Source organism: Somniosus microcephalus, chromosome 13 (assembly GCF_052327205.1).
Source record: "Somniosus microcephalus isolate GS21.2 chromosome 13, FLI_Smic_1.0, whole genome shotgun sequence".
Classification (NCBI taxonomy): Eukaryota; Metazoa; Chordata; class Chondrichthyes; order Squaliformes; family Somniosidae; genus Somniosus; species Somniosus microcephalus.
In genome coordinates, this window is record NC_140999.1 from 39,550,108 (window position 1) to 39,570,684 (window position 20,577).

The window sequence follows — 20,577 nt, forward strand, 5'->3', positions numbered from 1 at the left end:
ACAGCACAGTGCACCAGATAAAAGGCCTGGTCTCACAGCACAGTGCACCAGGTGAAAGGCCCAGTCCCACAGCACAGCGCACCAGGTAAAAGGCCTGGTCTCAGTACAAGGCACCAGGTGAAAGGCCTAGTCCCACAGCACAGTGCACCAGGTGAAAGGCCTGGTCTCACAGTACAAGGCACCAGGTGAAAGGCCCAGTCCCACAGCACAGCGCACCAGGTGAAAGGCCTGGTCTCAGTACAAGGCACCAGGTGAAAGGCCTAGTCCCACAGCACAGTGCACCAGGTGAAAGGCCCGGTCTCACAGTACAAGGCACCAGGTGAAAGGCCCAGTCCCACAGCACAGCGCACCAGGTGAAAGGCCTGGTCTCACAGTACAAGGCACCAGGTGAAAGGCCTGGTCTCACAGTACAAGGCACCAGGTGAAAGGCCCAGTCCCACAGCACAGCGCACCAGGTGAAAGGCCCAGTCCCACAGCACAGCGCACCAGGTGAAAGGCCCAGTTCCACAGCACAGCGCACCAGGTAAAAGGCCTGGTCTCACAGTACAAGGCACCAGGTGAAAGGCCCAGTCTCACAGCACAGCGCACCAGGTAAAAGGCCTGGTCTCACAGTACAAGGCACCAGGTGAAAGGCCTGGCCTCAGTACAAGGCACCAGGTGAAAGGCCCAGTCCCACAGCACAGCGCACCAGGTGAAAGGCCTGGTCTGACAGTGCAGGGCACCAACAAGGTTTTAAAGAGTGGCAGAGGAGATGAGGTAGATCAGGAAGTAATGATTAGGTGACGCCACACCATCACCACAATGTTTTTTCTAACTTGGTTATGTTATTTTTCATTTATATATTTGGGTCCTTTCAGCAATATTTTCATTCTTGCTTCTGCCCATCGCACACTTTAACAATCAGTTAAAAAATCTCCAAAATCCAGATTCTAAAAGCAGAATGACCTTTTTATTTCCTCTTTTTTAGATATTGATGAGTGCTCGACTCTGATTGGCCAGGTCTGTAGAAACGGGCAGTGTATAAACAGCATTGGATCCTTCCAGTGCTTGTGTCAGGATGGGTATGAGCTGCCGCCCGATGGGAAGAATTGCGTTGGTGAGTTAGCAAGGTTTTGGTCTGTCTGTACCCTCATTGGTTGCGTTTTATGTCTGCCAGATCCACGTGTGGCACTGTCTAAAGACCCCTCACAAAGCATCGATGTGAGACCCTCTACAGATCTCAACTGATGACTTTCATTCTCCACATTAGGGATGCAGAAAAAACCCAGTGATGCACCTGGGCGATACACACACACGCATATGGTTTCCAGCACAGCCGGATGTTTCAGTAGCAAATCTTCTCAGTAGGGCAGGCACAACCTCACTACCTGTCAGTGTAACTGCGGCCCATTCAATCGCTGGGTCACACTGAGCTGCAGCACAGCAAGCCCAGTGTGGGCAATGGTGACTGCGGCCTGAGGTCTCCAGTGCAGGGACAGCTGTTACTTGGAGTGGCAGTTCAGTTCCGTTTCAAGCTGGCTTTCCTCTTCTGGGAAATATGTAAAATAATGCTTGGTCCTCGGCTATTTAGACAAGCTGTATATATTTACCTTTTGCCCTAAAAAATCTGTTCAACTGGCATGTAATGTTGAATATAATTTGCTTAAAGTATTCAATGTATTTGAGGTGCTGGTTAAATGGAGAGATAGGCGGATACTACAGGGATGGGCTTCATTGGGAATTGGGGTACCAGGGTGATGAAATTTATTGAAGAATGTTGGCACTAGACAGATGAGATTTGATGAAGGGTGTGGGTATGAGATGGATGGCCTTTGATGGCCAAGTGGCCTTTACTTACCCTTGAGTTTTTCCAATGTCTTATCCTATAACTGGGGGGGTGGTAAATTGCGAGGAGGAAAGCCTCCGGCTACAGGACGATATAAACGGGTTGGTCAGATGGGCGGAAAAGTGGCAAATGGAATTTAACCCTGAAAAGTGCGAGGTGATGCATTTTGGACGGACAAATAAGGCAAGGGAATACACAATGAGTGGTAGGACCCTAGGAAGTACAGAGGGTCAGAGGGACCTTGGTGTACATGTACATAGATCCCTGAAGGCAGCGGAGCAGGTAGATAAGGTGGTTAAAAAGGTATATGGGATACTTGCCTTCATTAGCCGAGGCATAGAATATAAGAGCAGGGAGGTTATGATGGAGCTGTACAAAACGCTGGTGAGGCCACAGCTGGAGTACTGTGTGCAGTTCTGGTCGCCTCACTATAGGAAGGATGTGATTGCTTTGGAGAGGGTGCAGAGAAGATTCACCAGGATGTTACCTGGGATGGAGCGCCTCAGCTATGAAGAGAGGCTGGACAGGCTGGAGTTGTTTTCCTTGGAGCAGAGAAGGCTGAGGGGGGACCTGATTGAGGTGTACAAAATAATGAGGGGCATAGATAGGGTAGATAAAGAGGAACTTTTCCCCTTAGTGGGGGGGGTCAATAACAAGGGGGCATAGATTCAGGGTAAGGGGCAGGAGATTTAGAGGGGATTTGAGGAGGAACTTTTTCACCCAGAGGGTGGTTGGAATGTGGAACTCAATGCCTGAAAGGGTGGTGGAGGCAGGAACCCTCACAACATTCAAGAAGCATTTGGATGAGCACTTGAAATGCCATTGCATACAAGGCTATGGACCAAATGCTGGAAAATGGGATTAGACTGGACAGGGATGGATGGGCGGCGCAGACACGATGGGCCGAAGGGCCTCTTTCTGTGCTGTAAAACTCTATGACTCTATGACTAACTGCACAGACATATCCAACCTTAGCATTTCAGAAACCGGGCGGATTAAGGTCTCACTTAATGACCCTGATAGAGTGCTCTGCTGAGACATCTGTGGGATAAAGTATAAATCTGTAGGATTTTATACAGCAAACTTTGTGGCTGAGGTTTTTGCCATAGAGTCAGTGAGGTGGTTTTCTGTACTAAAATGGTGAAGAAAGGAAATTAATGCAAAGCTGGTAAGTGTTCAGTATTCCCACCCTGTTAAGTCCTATATTATCGTAGACAGGAAATCCATTGAAGCATTTTCATTATTTTGCACTTGTTTAATGTGGTGCGATAATTCACTGTATTTCTTAGAACATAAGAAATAGGAGCAGGAGTAGGCCAATCGGCCCCTCGAGCCTGCTCCGCCATTCAATAAGATCATGGCTGATCTGATCCTAACCGCCAATCTACTATCACAGAACCATCTCCTGAATCTAACAAAATTAGATACACGAAATAGGAGCAGGATCAGGCTACACGGCCCCTGGGCCCGCTCCGCTACCCACAGGGCCATGACCGATCCGAACCTAGACTCATGTCCAAATTCCTGCCCACTCCCCATAACCCTTTATTCCCTTTACTTCTAGGAAACTGTCTATTTCTGTTTTAAATTTAGGTAATGATGTAGCTTCGACAGCTTTTTGGGGCAGCATATTCCATGGACCTACCACCCTCTGAGTGAAGTAGTTCCTCCTCATCTCAGTTTTGAAAGAGCAGCCCCTTATTCTAAGACTATGCCCCCTAGTTCTAGTTTCACCCATCATCGGGAACATCCTCCCCGCATCCACCCGATCCAACCCCTTCACAATCTTATATGTTTCAATAAGATCGCCTCTCATTCTTCTGAACTCCAATGAGTAGAGTCCCAATCTACTCAACCTCTCCTCATATGTCCATCCCCTCATCCCCGGGATTAACCGAGTGAACCTTCTTTGTACTGACTCGAGAGCAAGTATGTCTTTTCTTAAGTATGGACACCAAAACTGTATGCAGTATTCCAGGTGCGGTCTCACCAATACCTTGTAAAACTGAAGCAATACCTCCCTATTTTTATATTCTATCCTCCTAGCAATGAAAGCCAACATTCCATTGGCCTTCTTAATCACTTGCTGCACCTGCATACTAACCTTTTGAGTTTCGTGCACCAGGACCCCCAAATCCCTTTGTACTTCAGTACTTTCCAGTTTCTTGCCATTAAGATAATAACTTGCTCTACGATTTTTCCTGCCAAAGTGCACAACCTCACACTTTCCAGTATTGTATTCCATCTGCCAAATCTCTGCCCACTTACTTAGCCTGTCTATGTCCCCTTGCAGGTTTTTTATGTCCTCCTCACTCACTACTTTCCCTGCCATCTTAGTATCATCTGCAAACTTTGATATGTTACACTCGGTCCCCTCCTCCAAATCGTTAATATAGATTGTAGAGTTGGGGACCCAGCACTGACCCCTGTGGAACACCACTAGTTACTGATTGCCAGTCTGAGAATGAACCATTTATCCCAACTCTCTGCCTTCTGTTAGATAGCCAATCCTCTATCCATGCCAGAATATTACCCACAATCCCGTGATTTTTTATCTTAAGCAATAATCTTTTGTGTGGCACCTTGTCAAGTGCCTTTTGGAAGTCTAAATACACTACGTCCACTGGTTCCCCTTTATCCACCCTATATGTTACTTCCTCAAAGAACTCCAGCAAATTTGTCAAACATGACTTCCCCTTCATAAAACCATGCTGACTTTGTCCTATTAAATTATAATTATCCAAATGTCCTGTTACTGTCTCCTTAATAATGGACTCCAAAATTTTACCTACCACAGATGTTAGGCTAACCGGTCTATAGTTTCCAGCCTTCTGTCTACTGCCCTTTTTAAATAAGGGCGTTACATTAGCAGTTTTCCAGTCTGCCGGGACCTTTGCTGAGTCCAGGGAGTTTTGGAAAATTATTACCAATGCATCCACAATCCCTACCGCCACTTCCCTCAAGACCCTAGGATGTAAGCCATCAGGTCCAGGTGATTTATCCGCCTTGAGTCCCATTATTTTACCGAGTACCACTTCCTTAGTGATTTTGATCGTGTTTAGCTCCTCCCCCCTATAGCCCCCTGTTTGTCCAGTGTTGGGATATTATTAGTGTCTTCTACTGTAAAGACTGATACAAAATATTCATTCAGTGTTTTTGCCATCTCCATATTTCCCACCATTAATTTCCCAGTCTCATCCTCTAAGGGACCAACATTTACTTTAGCCACCCTTTTTCTTTTTATATATAACTATAAGAACTCTTACTATCTGTTTTTATATTTTTTGCTAATTTACTTTCATAATCTATCTTCCCTTTCTTAATCAATCTTTTTGTTATTTTTTGCTGTCTTTTAAAGTTTTCCCAATCCTCTATCCTCCCACTAGATTTGGCTACCTTATATGCCCTTGTTTTTAGTTGAATACTATCCTTAATTTCTTTACTTAGCCACGGATGGCTGTCTTTTCTTTTACACCCTTTTCTTCTCAGTGGAATATATTTTTTTTGGAAGTTGTAAAATAACTCCTTAAATGTACACCACTGATCATGTATCGTCTTACCCTTTAATCTATTTTCCCAATCCACTCTACTCAATTCTGCTCTCATACCTTCATAGTCTCCTTTATTCAAGCTTAGCATGCTTGTTTGAGATCCAACCTTCTCACCCTCTAATTGAATATGGAATTCAACCATGTTATGGTCACTCATTCCAAGGGGATCCTTTACTAGGACATTTTTAATTAATCCTGTCTCGTTACACAGGACCAGATCTAAGGTTGCTTGCCCCCTGGTCGGTTTCATTTACATACTGCTCAAGAAACCCATCCCTAATACACTCAATGAACTCATCCTCAAGGCAGCCCTGCCCAATTTGATTTGTCCAATTAATATGATAGTTAAAATCCCCCATAATTATAGATGCTCCCTTATTGCAAGCCTCAACTATTTCCTGATTAATACTCCGTCCAACAGAGTTGCAACTGTTCGGAGGCCTATAGGCTACGCCCACTAGTGTTTTTTTCCCCTTATTATTCCTTACCTCCACCCAAACTGTTTCATTATCCTGATCTTTTGTCCCAATATCATTTCTCTGTATTACAGTGATTCCTTCCTTTATTAACATAGCCACCCCACCTCCCCTTCCTTCCTGCCTGTCCTTCCTGATCGTTAAATAACCTGGTATGTTTAATTCCCAGGCATTGTCACCCTGCAGCCATGTTTCTGTAATGGCCACAAGATCATACCCATATGTAGTTATTTGTGCAATTAACTCGTCTGTTTTGTTACGAATGCTACGTGCATTCAGATAGAGAACTTTCAAATATGTTTTGTGACACTTAGTTCCTGCTTTTGCCCTTTTTATTACTTTATCTTTTACTCCATACCTTCTGCCCCTTCCTGACACGCTCTGGTTTTTAATTTCCCCACTGCTACCTAAGTCTATGACCTTCTCTGTTGTCATTTTTATTATTTGCTCTCTAGGAACCTCCCCCCCACTAGTTAGTTTAAAGCCCTCTCTACAGCCCTAGTTATATGATCCGCCAGGACTCTAGTCCCAGCACTGGCCAAGTGAAGCCCGTCCCAACGGAACAGCTCCCTAAATAAACCGAGAAATGCTGCACGATTGCCTTCCAGTGTCTGTTCTCTTCACTTTAGCTCTGATCTCAGCTCTGCTCTTTGCCTCCTCTTTAGATATCAATGAATGCATCAGCTACCCTGGCACCTGTGCCCCTGGGACCTGCCAGAATTTGGATGGTTCCTTCCGGTGTATCTGTCCTCCTGGATACGAAGTACAGAATGACCACTGCATCGGTAAATAGAATGACATGGAAGAATGCTGGGTTACTGTCGTGTAGCTGGAAATTATGAGGGCACTGATCAGTTCCCCATTAGTGGGGTAGACACAGAGAGCTGTGTAACAAAGGCGGCAAATCCTGAAACACGTCCCTTGGTACCGACTCTAAGCGAGCTGGGTGACGTGGTTCATTGAGCAGTGTAGCAAGTTAGTTTTTTCTTGAACAATGCAAGGGTGAGGAATCCCAGATTTTACACATTTATCCCCCAGTGCAGTTTAAGCCGAGGATACTTTGTGAATTGATGGTATTTAGTTATTTAAATTAGCTAGCCAATTCGTGACTGCAGATTAAAATAACATTTACTTTTCTTTTGAAAGATTTTCCCCTCTCAGTTTACCCCTTGTCGCCTGTAGATGCTGACTCTTGCTGGGGAACTGTTCGCTGGGTGCTAAATTTCAATGGACTACAGTTCTTTGGGCACTGACTCTCTCTGTGATATGGGGTCCACAGGCACTGACTCTCTCTCTGATATGGGGTCCACAGGCACTGACTCGCTCTGTGATATGGGGTCCACAGGCACTGACTCTCTCTGTAATATGGGGTCCACAGGCAATGACTCTCTCTGTGATATGGGGTCCACAGGCACTGACTCGCTCTGTGATATGGGGTCCACAGGCACTGACTCTCTCTGTAATATGGGGTCCACAGGCACTGACTCTCTCTGTGATATGGGGTCCACAGGCACTGACGCTCTCTGTGATATGGGGTCCACAGGCATTGACTCTCTCTGTGATATGGGGTCCACAGGCACTGACTCTCTCTCTGATATGGGGTCCACAGGCACTGACTTGCTCTGTTGCGATTCATAAATTGGATGAAAGCAGTGAAGGTGCCATGATAGTTTGGATGGGTCTGCTCCTGATTCTCTGCCTATTTGTTTACAGACATTAACGAGTGTGAGGAGGACCCTAACATCTGTCTGTTTGGTTTCTGCACCAATACACCCGGAAGCTTCCAGTGTAACTGTGCACTAGGATTTGTCCTCTCCGAGAATGGAAGGCGATGCTTTGGTAAGTGAGCCTGAGACTTAAACCTCCACACTGTGTGCCTCCTCGCCTCGGGAGAGCGCGCCTCCTCGCCTCGGGAGAGTGCGCACCCTCGGGTGGAGTGTACATACTCTGGTAAATTGTGTGTATTCAGCAGGTGTACTCAGATGAATTGTGCACTCAGTGTGTGTTCTTACATATTGTATGTACCAGAATACAATTCTATCTCATCTGATCAATCTTTCTCTTTTTTTCATTGACTAAAATCATTTTCATACACGGTCAGAAAACATTTGCATTATTTGCAGGAGTACCAAGGAGGGTGGGAGTGGGACTGTAGGAGTATCTGAGATGGGCGAGAATAAGGCACTAATGAAGATAAATATTCAACAGGAAACTATTAAAGAAAATTAAAATGGGACTGAAAGTAGTTTAGACACCAGGCTCAAATGGTTTGCATCCCAGAATATTAATGGAGGTTGGGGAGGAGATGGTGAAGGCATTGAGCATAATTGTCCAAATACCACTGGAAATAAGAATTGTGCCAAAGGACTGGGATTGATTACCTTTACAAAGAAGTCTTTCTGGAGCCTAAGTGAGGCCCAGAAAAGAAGCCACATTTCCTCTCAGCCCCTGTGGCTTCTGTTGGGCCTATGGAATGCGTGTTGGGCAGAATTCCCGGTTTAGTCTGGGAAAGCAGTCTTTTGACGTAGGAGGGATGGGTGGAAGACGCGCCCGCATTGCCCCCACTGGAATTTGGGCAGCTTGTTACACTGGGTGGAAACCAGTCAGATCCAACTTTTGCCCCAAATTGTGACCTCCCAGAGGCAATAAGCCTCACTCCCCACCGCGGTTTTGGGCCCTACGATTCTATAACTTTGTTAAGTGGTATTTAAGAAATCATTTACCCCCCTTCTTCCCCCACCCCGGTTAGACATTAAGGGCTGGATTTTCATTCAGAAGTCGGGTTGGAGGCGGGACTACAACTTTCGGGGTTGTAGTCCCGCCTCCATCGAGATGCGGCCAGTCCACGCGATTTTAACTTGATTGACCTTGTTGAGCCTGCCCAGCGAGCTCAGCAGGCCGATTAAGGGCCACCCGGCAACAGGTGACGTCACAGACTGAAATTTCATCTGTCAAGACGTTTTGACAGATGAAATATCAGTGTTTCACAGCTGTTTGAAGCTGTCAAACACTGACAGTCTTACTTCTAACATGAGTCCTTCTCCACAGACTCAGTTAGAAATCTCTCCTGCACAGATAGCTGCAGGCTGTCACTTTTGACAGATCGCAGCCATTCTGCTTTCTGTGCCGGTGAGATGAGGGACTCCCTGAACCTAAAGGAAGGAAGGCTGAAAAGGTAAGAAAATGTATGTAACACTTATTTAATCACTTTAGACACACCAAACACACTTACCTTTGCACACATCACTCATCTGAACACCAACATCTCGACCCCTCCAAGCCCTTCAACCCGATGGCCCGACTCCTCCAACTTGGCGTGGTTTGGAGCCGTCGGGAATCCCACAGTTCAAGCTTCAAAATAGGGATTAGGCTAAAAAGTACCTGTTAACTACCTGTTAACAGGCAGTTAATTGGCACTAATCCCTTCCCGCCTCGGGGAGGCGGGTCCCAGTACGGGGTGGGTACCCGCCTCCTTTGAAACTGGCATGGAGACGGGTTGGGTGCGGGATGAGGTCGGGACCCCCGATTTCGTGAATTTAACCCCCCGCACGCCTCCAAACCCGACTCCACGGCACACTGAAAATCGAGCTCTAAGTTTCCAATAACCCAGACACGCAAACATTAGTAAGCCACCGCAGCATGTTGGTTGTCATTTTACTCCTGTTTAGATGAATGAAAGTGTTAAAAGATATAGTTCATTTCAATAATAACTGATCGATTTGAGGTGAAACTTTGTGATACACTCTCAGTATTACTCTGTTTCTTTATACGGTGAAAAACACCATCAGATGAATCAGCACTGCATTAAATTACCCTTGTAGAATTAAAGCAAAGGTCACTCCACCTTTAACTGTATATCACATTCAGTGAAACCTGTGAACTGTTAACATTTTATTGGACATATATTACTTATTGGATTCTAAACTTTCAGATACCAGGCAGAGCTTCTGCTTCACCAGGTTTGATAACGGCAAGTGTTCTGTACCCAAGGCCTTCAACACCACCAAAGCCCGCTGCTGCTGTAGCAAGATGCCAGGGGAGGGCTGGGGTGACCCATGTGAACTTTGCCCTCAGGAAGAAGAAGGTAGGTTTCCATTTTGCTGTCCATTGGATTATGTTAGCAGTGTCACTAAGGGTTTGATAAGTTAGTGCATGGCCCTCCTGCGTCATACCTGGACTATATTGGATCTCAACACGTAAAATATAAACCGGTAATTTCCTCGGAAATGCTCCCGCTTTGTTGCCATAGCTTCGCGGACATGTGACGGAAACCACACGCGGAGTTGGTGTCACTCCTAGGAAATTCCAGGCCAGAGGTTTTTTTAAATTCGTTTTATGGGATGTGGGCGTCGCTGGCAAGGCCAGCATTTATTGCCCATCCCTAATTGCCCTTGAGAAGGTGGCCTTCTTGAACCACTGCAGTCTGTGTGGTGAAGGTACTCCCACAGTGCTGTTAGGTAGGGAGTTCCAGGATTTTGACCCAGCGACAATGAAGGTGGTCTGCAAATTCTTCCATCCAAGCTTAATGCTTGTAGAACCTGCTAACCAGAGTGTCGCACTTTGTGGGTCTAGCAGGTTCAGTCCCTGTGATTTAAATTTCATTATGTCCTGTGCCCCATGCTGTACAATCACACATTGTTACTGCTGATGTAAGGACAGACACTGCTCGGGGCTGCTTTTAATGAGTTTACGTTTCTTTTCCAGTTGCTTTCCAGGAGCTGTGCCCTTACGGCCATGGAGCTATCCCTGGTATCGGTGATACCCGCGAAGGTTGGACTATTTTCAGTAATTAGGTGTAGAATTACTATGTACTTTATTCTGCTTTGTAAAAACAATAGTTATTATTATACAGTGGTAAAGAGAATCAGAATGTGGATTTATTAAAACAAGTACAATTCCTACTTTCACTAACACACCACAAAAACTGTCTCCTTCAGATCACATTAAATCGATAATCAGCCCCGAACCTTCCGTTCTACTCGCTTCTCTTGTAATTTTCATTTGCTAATTACTTTGTAACATATTTTCGGTCAGTCTTTGATTCTCAAGCTCAGTGACTGGGCCCAGGTAACAGTTGCTGACTCTGAACGTCCTTTATGATATCCCTTACACATTCTGTAATATGTTTACATCTTAACAAGGATAAATACATTTTGTTAACCTCTAGTTTGTAAACTTCAAACTAAACGCATGTCATTTTTACTGACTTTTCTGACGCTCAGCCTATCGAAAATACTGCATTGAAAATGGAAGCAGAGTATCTAACAGGTGTGAATGAGTAATGAACTAAGCCAGGTCTGTAGCAATCATTGCAAGATAACCAACACAGGACTCAACTCATTTGTCAGGGGTGGGGGGTGTCTGTGTGCGTGTGTGAGAGAGAATGACATTGTAAACACAGCAGGAACCTCTCCTCTCATCTCTGAGTGAGTCAGTTTCTAGACATTATTTTAACCGAAATAAATTGCTATTAGGAAAATTAGTACTGGGCATTTGGTTCCAGAATCACAGTGAGGAACCTGATGGGAGGTTTGAAAGATTAGGCTAGATGGACAAGTAGTCTTCTCCTGCTCACCACATTATTGTGTTACTAGGTTACAATGCACTTCGGATTTTGCTTGAGATTGCAAGTCTTTTGTAACCCCTCCCCCACCTCACCCTACACATGGTTAGAAATTGCTCAAATCGTTCAAGTCCTCCAATCCCTATCTGCACAGTGAGACGAGTCACGACACTGTCGGTTCCGCTGATCCTTGCATTCGTTTATTCCCGAAACTGGGAAATTTTTCACTAGCCATACTAAGATAAATGTGGCATTGAATTGGCGGGTTTAACATGGAACTCCTGATATCTTATTTTTGTTTTCCTCTTTAAGATGTGAATGAGTGTGTAGAGAATCCCGGAATCTGTGTTAATGGACATTGTATAAACACTGATGGTTCCTTCCGATGTGAATGTCCGTTCGGATACAGCCTGGATTTCACTGGAGTCAACTGTGTGGGTGAGTTGCTTGATGTGATGTGTCTCATTTGAACAAAAGCCGTGTAAAGGAGCATGAATTGAGGATTAGGACTTGAAACACAAAGCAGCGGGGTGGGGGCAGGGGGGCAGGGGTTGGAAGGAATGTTTTCACACAAAGGGTTATTAGAATATGGAATCCATTACCACAATATTTAAGTGAAAATTAGATAAACACTAGGAGAGGAAAAGTATTAAAGGATACCAGAAAAAAGGAGACAGAATCAAAGTAGATATCTCCGATGTGGAGCTAACACTGGCACAGGCATAATAGGCTTTTGCTGTGCTGAAATTGGCCTGATGCTGTGATAAATAATAACGTCAGGGATTCTCAGCCTCAGGACTCGCCTCAATACCTTGAACAACACTGAGACTGTCAACAGTGGCTGGGTACAAGAGGTGTCAAAAATATCCCCAGCCTGTCTGTTACACCTAGCCATCTGATGTTGTTGAGTATGATATCGATGAGATCATGAGCAGGTTGCTAAGTTACAGTGTGGCGTGGGGACTGCACTAATCTCTCCCAAACACAAGATCACCTGTCACGTAGAGAATGCAGCCCGGAATATCTGCCTCGGTTGCCTGTAAAAGAAAGAAAGACTTGCATTTATATAGCGCCTTTCACGACCACTGGACGTCCCAAAGCGCTTTACAGCCAATGAAGTACTTTTTGAATTGGAGTCACTGTTGTAATGTGGGAAACGCGGCAGCCAATTTGCGCACAGCAAGCTCCCACCAACAGCAATGTGATAATGACCAGGTAAACTGTTTTAGATGTTGATTGAGGGATAACTATTGGCTAGGACACCGAGGATAACTCCCCTGCTCTTCTTCGAAATAGTGCCCTAAGATCTTTTATGTCCACCTGAGAGAGCAGACAGGGCCTCGGTTTAACGTCTCATCTGAAAGACGGCACCTCCAACAGTGCAGCACTCCCTCAGCACTGCACTGACGTATCAACCTAGATTTTTGTGCTCATGTCTCTGGAGTGGGACTTGAACCCACAACCTTCTGACTCAGAGGCGAGAGTAGAAAGCTAGGTGACAGTAAAAGCATACTCACTAAGAAATTGAGGGACAGAAAATAAAAGATCTATTTAACCTATTATTAACTTTAAACAGATGATTTCAGTTTCCTGATGACTTGGTGGTAAGTGTGGTACTGAGCAGTACAGACCAGAGTATCCCGAGACCCATCCCTGCTCTGTGTCGGCTTATCTAATCTCACCAGGACAGCAGCTGGGGTGCTTCAATTGACCTCAATGCCCTGGGTTAGGGCAGGGAAAATCAGTTGGTTCCTGCTCATGATCTTCATCCAATGACTCCTACTGGAGAGTGTGAGTGCGGGCACATGTGCATGGGGATGTTGAGAATTGGTGCCATGGAATTCATACCCAATTAAGACTCGGCACTCTTGGGAAAGTTTTCCTGCAGAACATTCCATGTGAAAGATCAGTATAACTGGACACCTTGAACATTGTATTATAGGGGGAAATAAGCACATCGCGCATGTGGTCTTCCACCATTTTGGACAGCAGCAGTGGTGCTGGTAACATTGGCTGTCTGACCTGTTAGTCGCTCCCTACTTCTTTACCCTGTTGGTAGCTCCTGATTTCTTTACTCTTGGCTCCCTACTTTCTCACTGTTGGTGACTTCCTATTCCTTCATACTGTTTACAGCTTCCTAATTCCTCACTCTGCTGGTCTCTCCCTAATTCCTCACTCTGCTGGTCTCTCCCTAATTCCTCACTCTGCTGGTCTCTCCCTAATTCCTCACTCTGCTGGTCTCTCCCTAATTCCTCACTCTGCCGGTCTCTCCCTAATTCCTCACTCTGCTGGTCTCTCCCTAATTCCTCACTCTGCTGGTCTCTCCCTAATTCCTCACTCTGCCGGTCTCTCCCTAATTCCTCACTCTGCCGGTCTCTCCCTAATTCCTCACTCTGCTGGTCTCTCCCTAATTCCTCACTCTGCTGGTCTCTCCCTAATTCCTCACTCTGCTGGTCTCTCCCTAATTCCTCACTCTGCTGGTCTCTCCCTAATTCCTCACTCTGCTGGTCTCTCCCTAATTCCTCACTCTGCTGGTCTCTCCCTAATTCCTCACTCTGCTGGTCTCTCCCTAATTCCTCACTCTGCTGGTCTCTCCCTAATTCCTCACTCTGCTGGTCTCTCCCTAATTCCTCACTCTGCCGGTCTCTCCCTAATTCCTCACTCTGCTGGTCTCTCCCTAATTCCTCACTCTGCCGGTCTCTCCCTAATTCCTCACTCTGCTGGTCTCTCCCTAATTCCTCACTCTGCTGGTCTCTCCCTAATTCCTCACTCTGCCGGTCTCTCCCTAATTCCTCACTCTGCCGTCTCTCCCTAATTCCTCACTCTGCTGGTCTCTCCCCTAATTCCTCACTCTGCTGGTCTCTCCCTAATTCCTCACTCTGCCGGTCTCTCCCTAATTCCTCACTCTGCTGGTCTCCCCCTAATTCCTCACTCTGCTGGTCTCCCCCTAATTCCTCACTCTGCTGGTCTCTCCCTAATTCCTCACTCTGCCGGTCTCTCCCTAATTCCTCACTCTGCTGGTCTCTCCCTAATTCCTCACTCTGCTGGTCTCTCCCTAATTCCTCACTCTGCTGGTCTCTCCCTAATTCCTCACTCTGCCGGTCTCTCCCTAATTCCTCACTCTGCCGGTCTCTCCCTAATTCCTCACTCTGCCGTCTCTCCCTAATTCCTCACTCTGCCGGTCTCTCCCTAATTCCTCACTCTGCTGGTCTCCCCCTAATTCCTCACTCTGCCGGTCTCTCCCTAATTCCTCACTCTGCTGGTCTCTCCCTAATTCCTCACTCTGCTGGTCTCTCCCTAATTCCTCACTCTGCTGGTCTCTCCCTAATTCCTCACTCTGCTGGTCTCTCCCTAATTCCTCACTCTGCTGGTCTCTCCCTAATTCCTCACTCTGCCGGTCTCTCCCTAATTCCTCACTCTGCTGGTCTCTCCCTAATTCCTCACTCTGCTGGTCTCTCCCTAATTCCTCACTCTGCCGGTCTCTCCCTAATTCCTCACTCTGCTCGTCTCTCCCTAATTCCTCACTCTGCTGGTCTCTCCCTAATTCCTCACTCTGCTGGTCTCTCCCTAATTCCTCACTCTGCCGGTCTCTCCCTAATTCCTCACTCTGCTGGTCTCTCCCTAATTCCTCACTCTGCTGGTCTCCCCCTAATTCCTCACTCTGCCGGTCTCTCCCTAATTCCTCACTCTGCTGGTCTCTCCCTAATTCCTCACTCTGCCGGTCTCTCCCTAATTCCTCACTCTGCCGTCTCTCCCTAATTCCTCACTCTGCTGGTCTCCCCCTAATTCCTCACTCTGCTGGTCTCCCCCTAATTCCTCACTCTGCCGGTCTCTCCCTAATTCCTCACTCTGCTGGTCTCTCCCTAATTCCTCACTCTGCTGGTCTCTCCCTAATTCCTCACTCTGCTGGTCTCTCCCTAATTCCTCACTCTGCCGGTCTCTCCCTAATTCCTCACTCTGCTGGTCTCTCCCTAATTCCTCACTCTGCTGGTCTCTCCCTAATTCCTCACTCTGCTGGTCTCTCCCTAATTCCTCACTCTGCTGGTCTCTCCCTAATTCCTCACTCTGCTGGTCTCTCCCTAATTCCTCACTCTGCTGGTCTCTCCCTAATTCCTCACTCTGCCGGTCTCTCCCTAATTCCTCACTCTGCTGGTCTCTCCCTAATTCCTCACTCTGCTGGTCTCTCCCTAATTCCTCACTCTGCTGGTCTCTCCCTAATTCCTCACTCTGCTGGTCTCTCCCTAATTCCTCACTCTGCCGGTCTCTCCCTAATTCCTCACTCTGCTGGTCTCTCCCTAATTCCTCACTCTGCCGGTCTCTCCCTAATTCCTCACTCTGCTGGTCTCTCCCTAATTCCTCACTCTGCTGGTCTCCCCCTAATTCCTCACTCTGCTGGTCTCTCCCTAATTCCTCACTCTGCTGGTCTCTCCCTAATTCCTCACTCTGCTGGTCTCTCCCTAATTCCTCACTCTGCTGGTCTCTCCCTAATTCCTCACTCTGCTGGTCTCTCCCTAATTCCTCACTCTGCTGGTCTCTCCCTAATTCCTCACTCTGCTGGTCTCTCCCTAATTCCTCACTCTGCTGGTCTCTCCCTAATTCCTCACTCTGCTGGTCTCTCCCTAATTCCTCACTCTGCTGGTCTCTCCCTAATTCCTCACTCTGCCGGTCTCTCCCTAATTCCTCACTCTGCTGGTCTCCCCCTAATTCCTCACTCTGCTGGTCTCCCCCTAATTCCTCACTCTGCTGGTCTCTCCCTAATTCCTCACTCTGCTGGTCTCTCCCTAATTCCTCACTCTGCTGGTCTCTCCCTAATTCCTCACTCTGCTGGTCTCTCCCTAATTCCTCACTCTGCCGGTCTCTCCCTAATTCCTCACTCTGCCGGTCTCTCCCTAATTCCTCACTCTGCTGGTCTCTCCCTAATTCCTCACTCTGCTGGTCTCCCCCTAATTCCTCACTCTGCTGGTCTCCCCCTAATTCCTCACTCTGCTGGTCTCTCCCTAATTCCTCACTCTGCTGGTCTCTCCCTAATTCCTCACTCTGCTGGTCTCTCCCTAATTCCTCACTCTGCTGGTCTCTCCCTAATTCCTCACTCTGCCGGTCTCTCCCTAATTCCTCACTCTGCCGGTCTCTCCCTAATTCCTCACTCTGCTGGTCTCTCCCTAATTCCTCACTCTGCTGGTCTCTCCCTAATTCCTCACTCTGCCGGTCTCTCCCTAATTCCTCACTCTGCTGGTCTCTCCCCTAATTCCTCACTCTGCTGGTCTCTCCCTAATTCCTCACTCTGCTGGTCTCTCCCTAATTCCTCACTCTGCTGGTCTCTCCCTAATTCCTCACTCTGCTGGTCTCTCCCTAATTCCTCACTCTGCTGGTCTCTCCCTAATTCCTCACTCTGCTGGTCTCTCCCTAATTCCTCACTCTGCTGGTCTCTCCCTAATTCCTCACTCTGCCGGTCTCTCCCTAATTCCTCACTCTGCTGGTCTCTCCCTAATTCCTCACTCTGCCGGTCTCTCCCTAATTCCTCACTCTGCTGGTCTCTCCCTAATTCCTCACTCTGCTGGTCTCTCCCTAATTCCTCACTCTGCCGGTCTCTCCCTAATTCCTCACTCTGCCGGTCTCTCCCTAATTCCTCACTCTGCTGGTCTCTCCCTAATTCCTCACTCTGCTGGTCTCTCCCTAATTCCTCACTCTGCTGGTCTCTCCCTAATTCCTCACTCTGCCGGTCTCTCCCTAATTCCTCACTCTGCTGGTCTCTCCCCTAATTCCTCACTCTGCTGGTCTCTCCCCTAATTCCTCACTCTGCTGGTCTCTCCCTAATTCCTCACTCTGCCGGTCTCTCCCTAATTCCTCACTCTGCTGGTCTCTCCCTAATTCCTCACTCTGCTGGTCTCTCCCTAATTCCTCACTCTGCCGGTCTCTCCCTAATTCCTCACTCTGCCGGTCTCTCCCTAATTCCTCACTCTGCCGGTCTCTCCCTAATTCCTCACTCTGCCGTCTCTCCCTAATTCCTCACTCTGCCGGTCTCTCCCTAATTCCTCACTCTGCTGGTCTCTCCCTAATTCCTCACTCTGCTGGTCTCTCCCTAATTCCTCACTCTGCCGGTCTCTCCCTAATTCCTCACTCTGCTCGTCTCTCCCTAATTCCTCACTCTGCTGGTCTCTCCCTAATTCCTCACTCTGCTGGTCTCTCCCTAATTCCTCACTCTGCCGGTCTCTCCCTAATTCCTCACTCTGCTGGTCTCTCCCTAATTCCTCACTCTGCTGGTCTCTCCCCTAATTCCTCACTCTGCCGGTCTCTCCCTAATTCCTCACTCTGCTGGTCTCTCCCTAATTCCTCACTCTGCTGGTCTCTCCCTAATTCCTCACTCTGCCGGTCTCTCCCTAATTCCTCACTCTGCCGGTCTCTCCCTAATTCCTCACTCTGCTGGTCTCTCCCTAATTCCTCACTCTGCTGGTCTCCCCCTAATTCCTCACTCTGCCGGTCTCTCCCTAATTCCTCACTCTGCTGGTCTCTCCCTAATTCCTCACTCTGCTGGTCTCTCCCTAATTCCTCACTCCTGCTGGTCTCTCCCTAATTCCTCACTCTGCCGGTCTCTCCCTAATTCCTCACTCTGCTGGTCTCTCCCTAATTCCTCACTCTGCTGGTCTCTCCCTAATTCCTCACTCTGCTGGTCTCTCCCTAATTCCTCACTCTGCTGGTCTCTCCCTAATTCCTCACTCTGCTGGTCTCTCCCCTAATTCCTCACTCTGCTGGTCTCTCCCTAATTCCTCACTCTGCTGGTCTCTCCCTAATTCCTCACTCTGCTGGTCTCTCCCTAATTCCTCACTCTGCTGGTCTCTCCCTAATTCCTCACTCTGCTCTCCCTATCTCACTCTGCTGGTCTCTCCCTAATTCCTCACTCTGCTGGTCTCTCCCTAATTCCTCACTCTGCCTGGTCTCTCCCTAATTCCTCACTCTGCTGGTCTCTCCCTAATTCCTCACTCTGCTGGTCTCTCCCTAATTCCTCACTCTGCTGGTCTCTCCCTAATTCCTCACTCTGCTGGTCTCTCCCTAATTCCTCACTCTGCTGGTCTCTCCCTAATTCCTCACTCTGCTGGTCTCTCCCTAATTCCTCACTCTGCTGGTCTCTCCCTAATTCCTCACTCTGCTGGTCTCTCCCTAATTCCTCACTCTGCTGGTCTCTCCCTAATTCCTCACTCTGCTGGTCTCTCCCTAATTCCTCACTCTGCTGGTCTCTCCCTAATTCCTCACTCTGCTGGTCTCTCCCTAATTCCTCACTCTGCTGGTCTCTCCCTAATTCCTCACTCTGCTGGTCTCTCCCTAATTCCTCACTCTGCTGGTCTCTCCCTAATTCCTCACTCTGCTGGTCTCTCCCTAATTCCTCACTCTGCTGTCTCTCCCTAATTCCTCACTCTGCTGGTCTCTCCCCTAATTCCTCACTCTGCTGGTCTCTCCCTAATTCCTCACTCTGCTGGTCTCTCCCTAATTCCTCACTCTGCTGGTCTCTCCCTAATTCCTCACTCTGCTGGTCTCTCCCTAATTCCTCACTCTGCCGGTCTCTCCCTAATTCCTCACTCTGCTGGTCTCTCCCTAATTCCTCACTCTGCTGGTCTCTCCCTAATTCCTCACTCTGCTGGTCTCTCCCTAATTCCTCACTCTGCTGGTCTCTCCCTAATTCCTCACTCTGCTGGTCTCTCCCTAATTCCTCACTCTGCTGGTCTCTCCCTAATTCCTCACTCTGCTGGTCTCTCCCTAATTCCTCACTCTGCTGGTCTCTCCCTAATTCCTCACTCTGCTGGTCTCTCCCTAATTCCTCACTCTGCCTGGTCTCTCCCTAATTCCTCACTCTGCTGGTCTCTCCCTAATTCCTCACTCTGCTGGTCTCTCCCTAATTCCTCACTCTGCTGGTCTCTCCCTAATTCCTCACTCTGCTGGTCTCTCCCTAATTCCTCACTCTGCCTGGTCTCTCCCTAATTCCTCACTCTGCTGGTCTCTCCCTAATTCCTCACTCTGCTGGTCTCTCCCTAATTCCTCACTCTGCTGGTCTCTCCCTAATTCCTCACTCTGCTGGTCTCTCCCTAATTCCTCACTCTGCTGGTCTCTCCCTAATTCCTCACTCTGCTGGTCTCTCCCTAATTCCTCACTCTGCTGGTCTCTCCCTAATTCCTCACTCTGCTGGTCTCTCCCTAATTCCTCACTCTGCTGGTCTCTCCCTAATTCCTCACTCTGCTGGTCTCTCCCTAATTCCTCACTCTGCTGGTCTCTCCCTAATTCCTCACTCTGCTGGTCTCTCCCTAATTCCTCACTCTGCTGGTCTCTCCCTAATTCCTCACTCTGCTGGTCTCTCCCTAATTCCTCACTCTGCTGGTCTCTCCCTAATTCCTCACTCTGCTGGTCTCTCCCTAATTCCTCACTCTGCTGGTCTCTCCCTAATTCCTCACTCTGCTGGTCTCTCCCTAATTCCTCACTCTGCTGGTCTCTCCCTAATTCCTCACTCTGCTGGTCTCTCCCTAATTCCTCACTCTGCTGGTCTCTCCCTAATTCCTCACTCTGCTGGTCTCTCCCTAATTCCTCACTCTGCCGGTCTCTCCCTAATTCCTCACTCTGCTGGTCTCTCCCTAATTCCTCACTCTGCCTGGTCTCTCCCTAATTCCTCACTCTGCTGGTCTCTCCCTAATTCCTCACTCTGCTGGTCTCTCCCTAATTCCTCACTCTGCTGGTCTCTCCCTAATTCCTCACTCTGCTGGTCTCTCCCTAATTCCTCACTCTGCTGGTCTCTCCCTAATTCCTCACTCTGCTGGTCTCTCCCTAATTCCTCACTCTGCTGGTCTCTCCCTAATTCCTCACTCTGCTGGTCTCTCCCTAATTCCTCACTCTGCTGGTCTCTCCCTAATTCCTCACTCTGCCGGTCTCTCCCTAATTCCTCACTCTGCTGGTCTCTCCCTAATTCCTCACTCTGCCGGTCTCTCCCTAATTCCTCACTCTGCTGGTCTCTCCCTAATTCCTCACTCTGCCGGTCTCTCCCTAATTCCTCACTCTGCTGGTCTCTCCCCTAATGTCCTCACTCTGCTGGTCTCTCCCTAATTCCTCACTCTGCTGGTCTCTCCCTAATTCCTCACTCTGCTGGTCTCTCCCTAATTCCTCACTCTGCTGGTCTCTCCCTAA

The 20,577-nt window shown here is 47.9% G+C and overlaps 2 protein-coding genes across 2 annotated transcripts in view; one reads left to right on the forward strand and one right to left on the reverse strand.

The window, feature by feature from the left end:
- The window catches only part of LOC147108246 (fibrillin-2-like), a 34,047-nt gene extending 22,137 nt beyond the window's left edge, over nucleotides 1-11,910 (forward strand). Inside the window, exons 11-16 of the mRNA XM_086006002.1 lie at nucleotides 968-1,096; nucleotides 6,518-6,637; nucleotides 7,566-7,691; nucleotides 9,784-9,936; nucleotides 10,557-10,622; nucleotides 11,728-11,910. Of these exons, the coding sequence (XP_085862128.1) occupies nucleotides 968-1,096; nucleotides 6,518-6,637; nucleotides 7,566-7,691; nucleotides 9,784-9,936; nucleotides 10,557-10,622; nucleotides 11,728-11,885 (752 nt within the window). The 3' untranslated portion in view covers nucleotides 11,886-11,910. The remainder of the gene's footprint in view (nucleotides 1-967; nucleotides 1,097-6,517; nucleotides 6,638-7,565; nucleotides 7,692-9,783; nucleotides 9,937-10,556; nucleotides 10,623-11,727) is intronic.
- Nucleotides 1-20,577, reverse strand: part of LOC147108244 (solute carrier family 12 member 2-like) — a 315,116-nt gene that overhangs the window by 76,827 nt on the left and 217,712 nt on the right. The window lies entirely within an intron of this gene.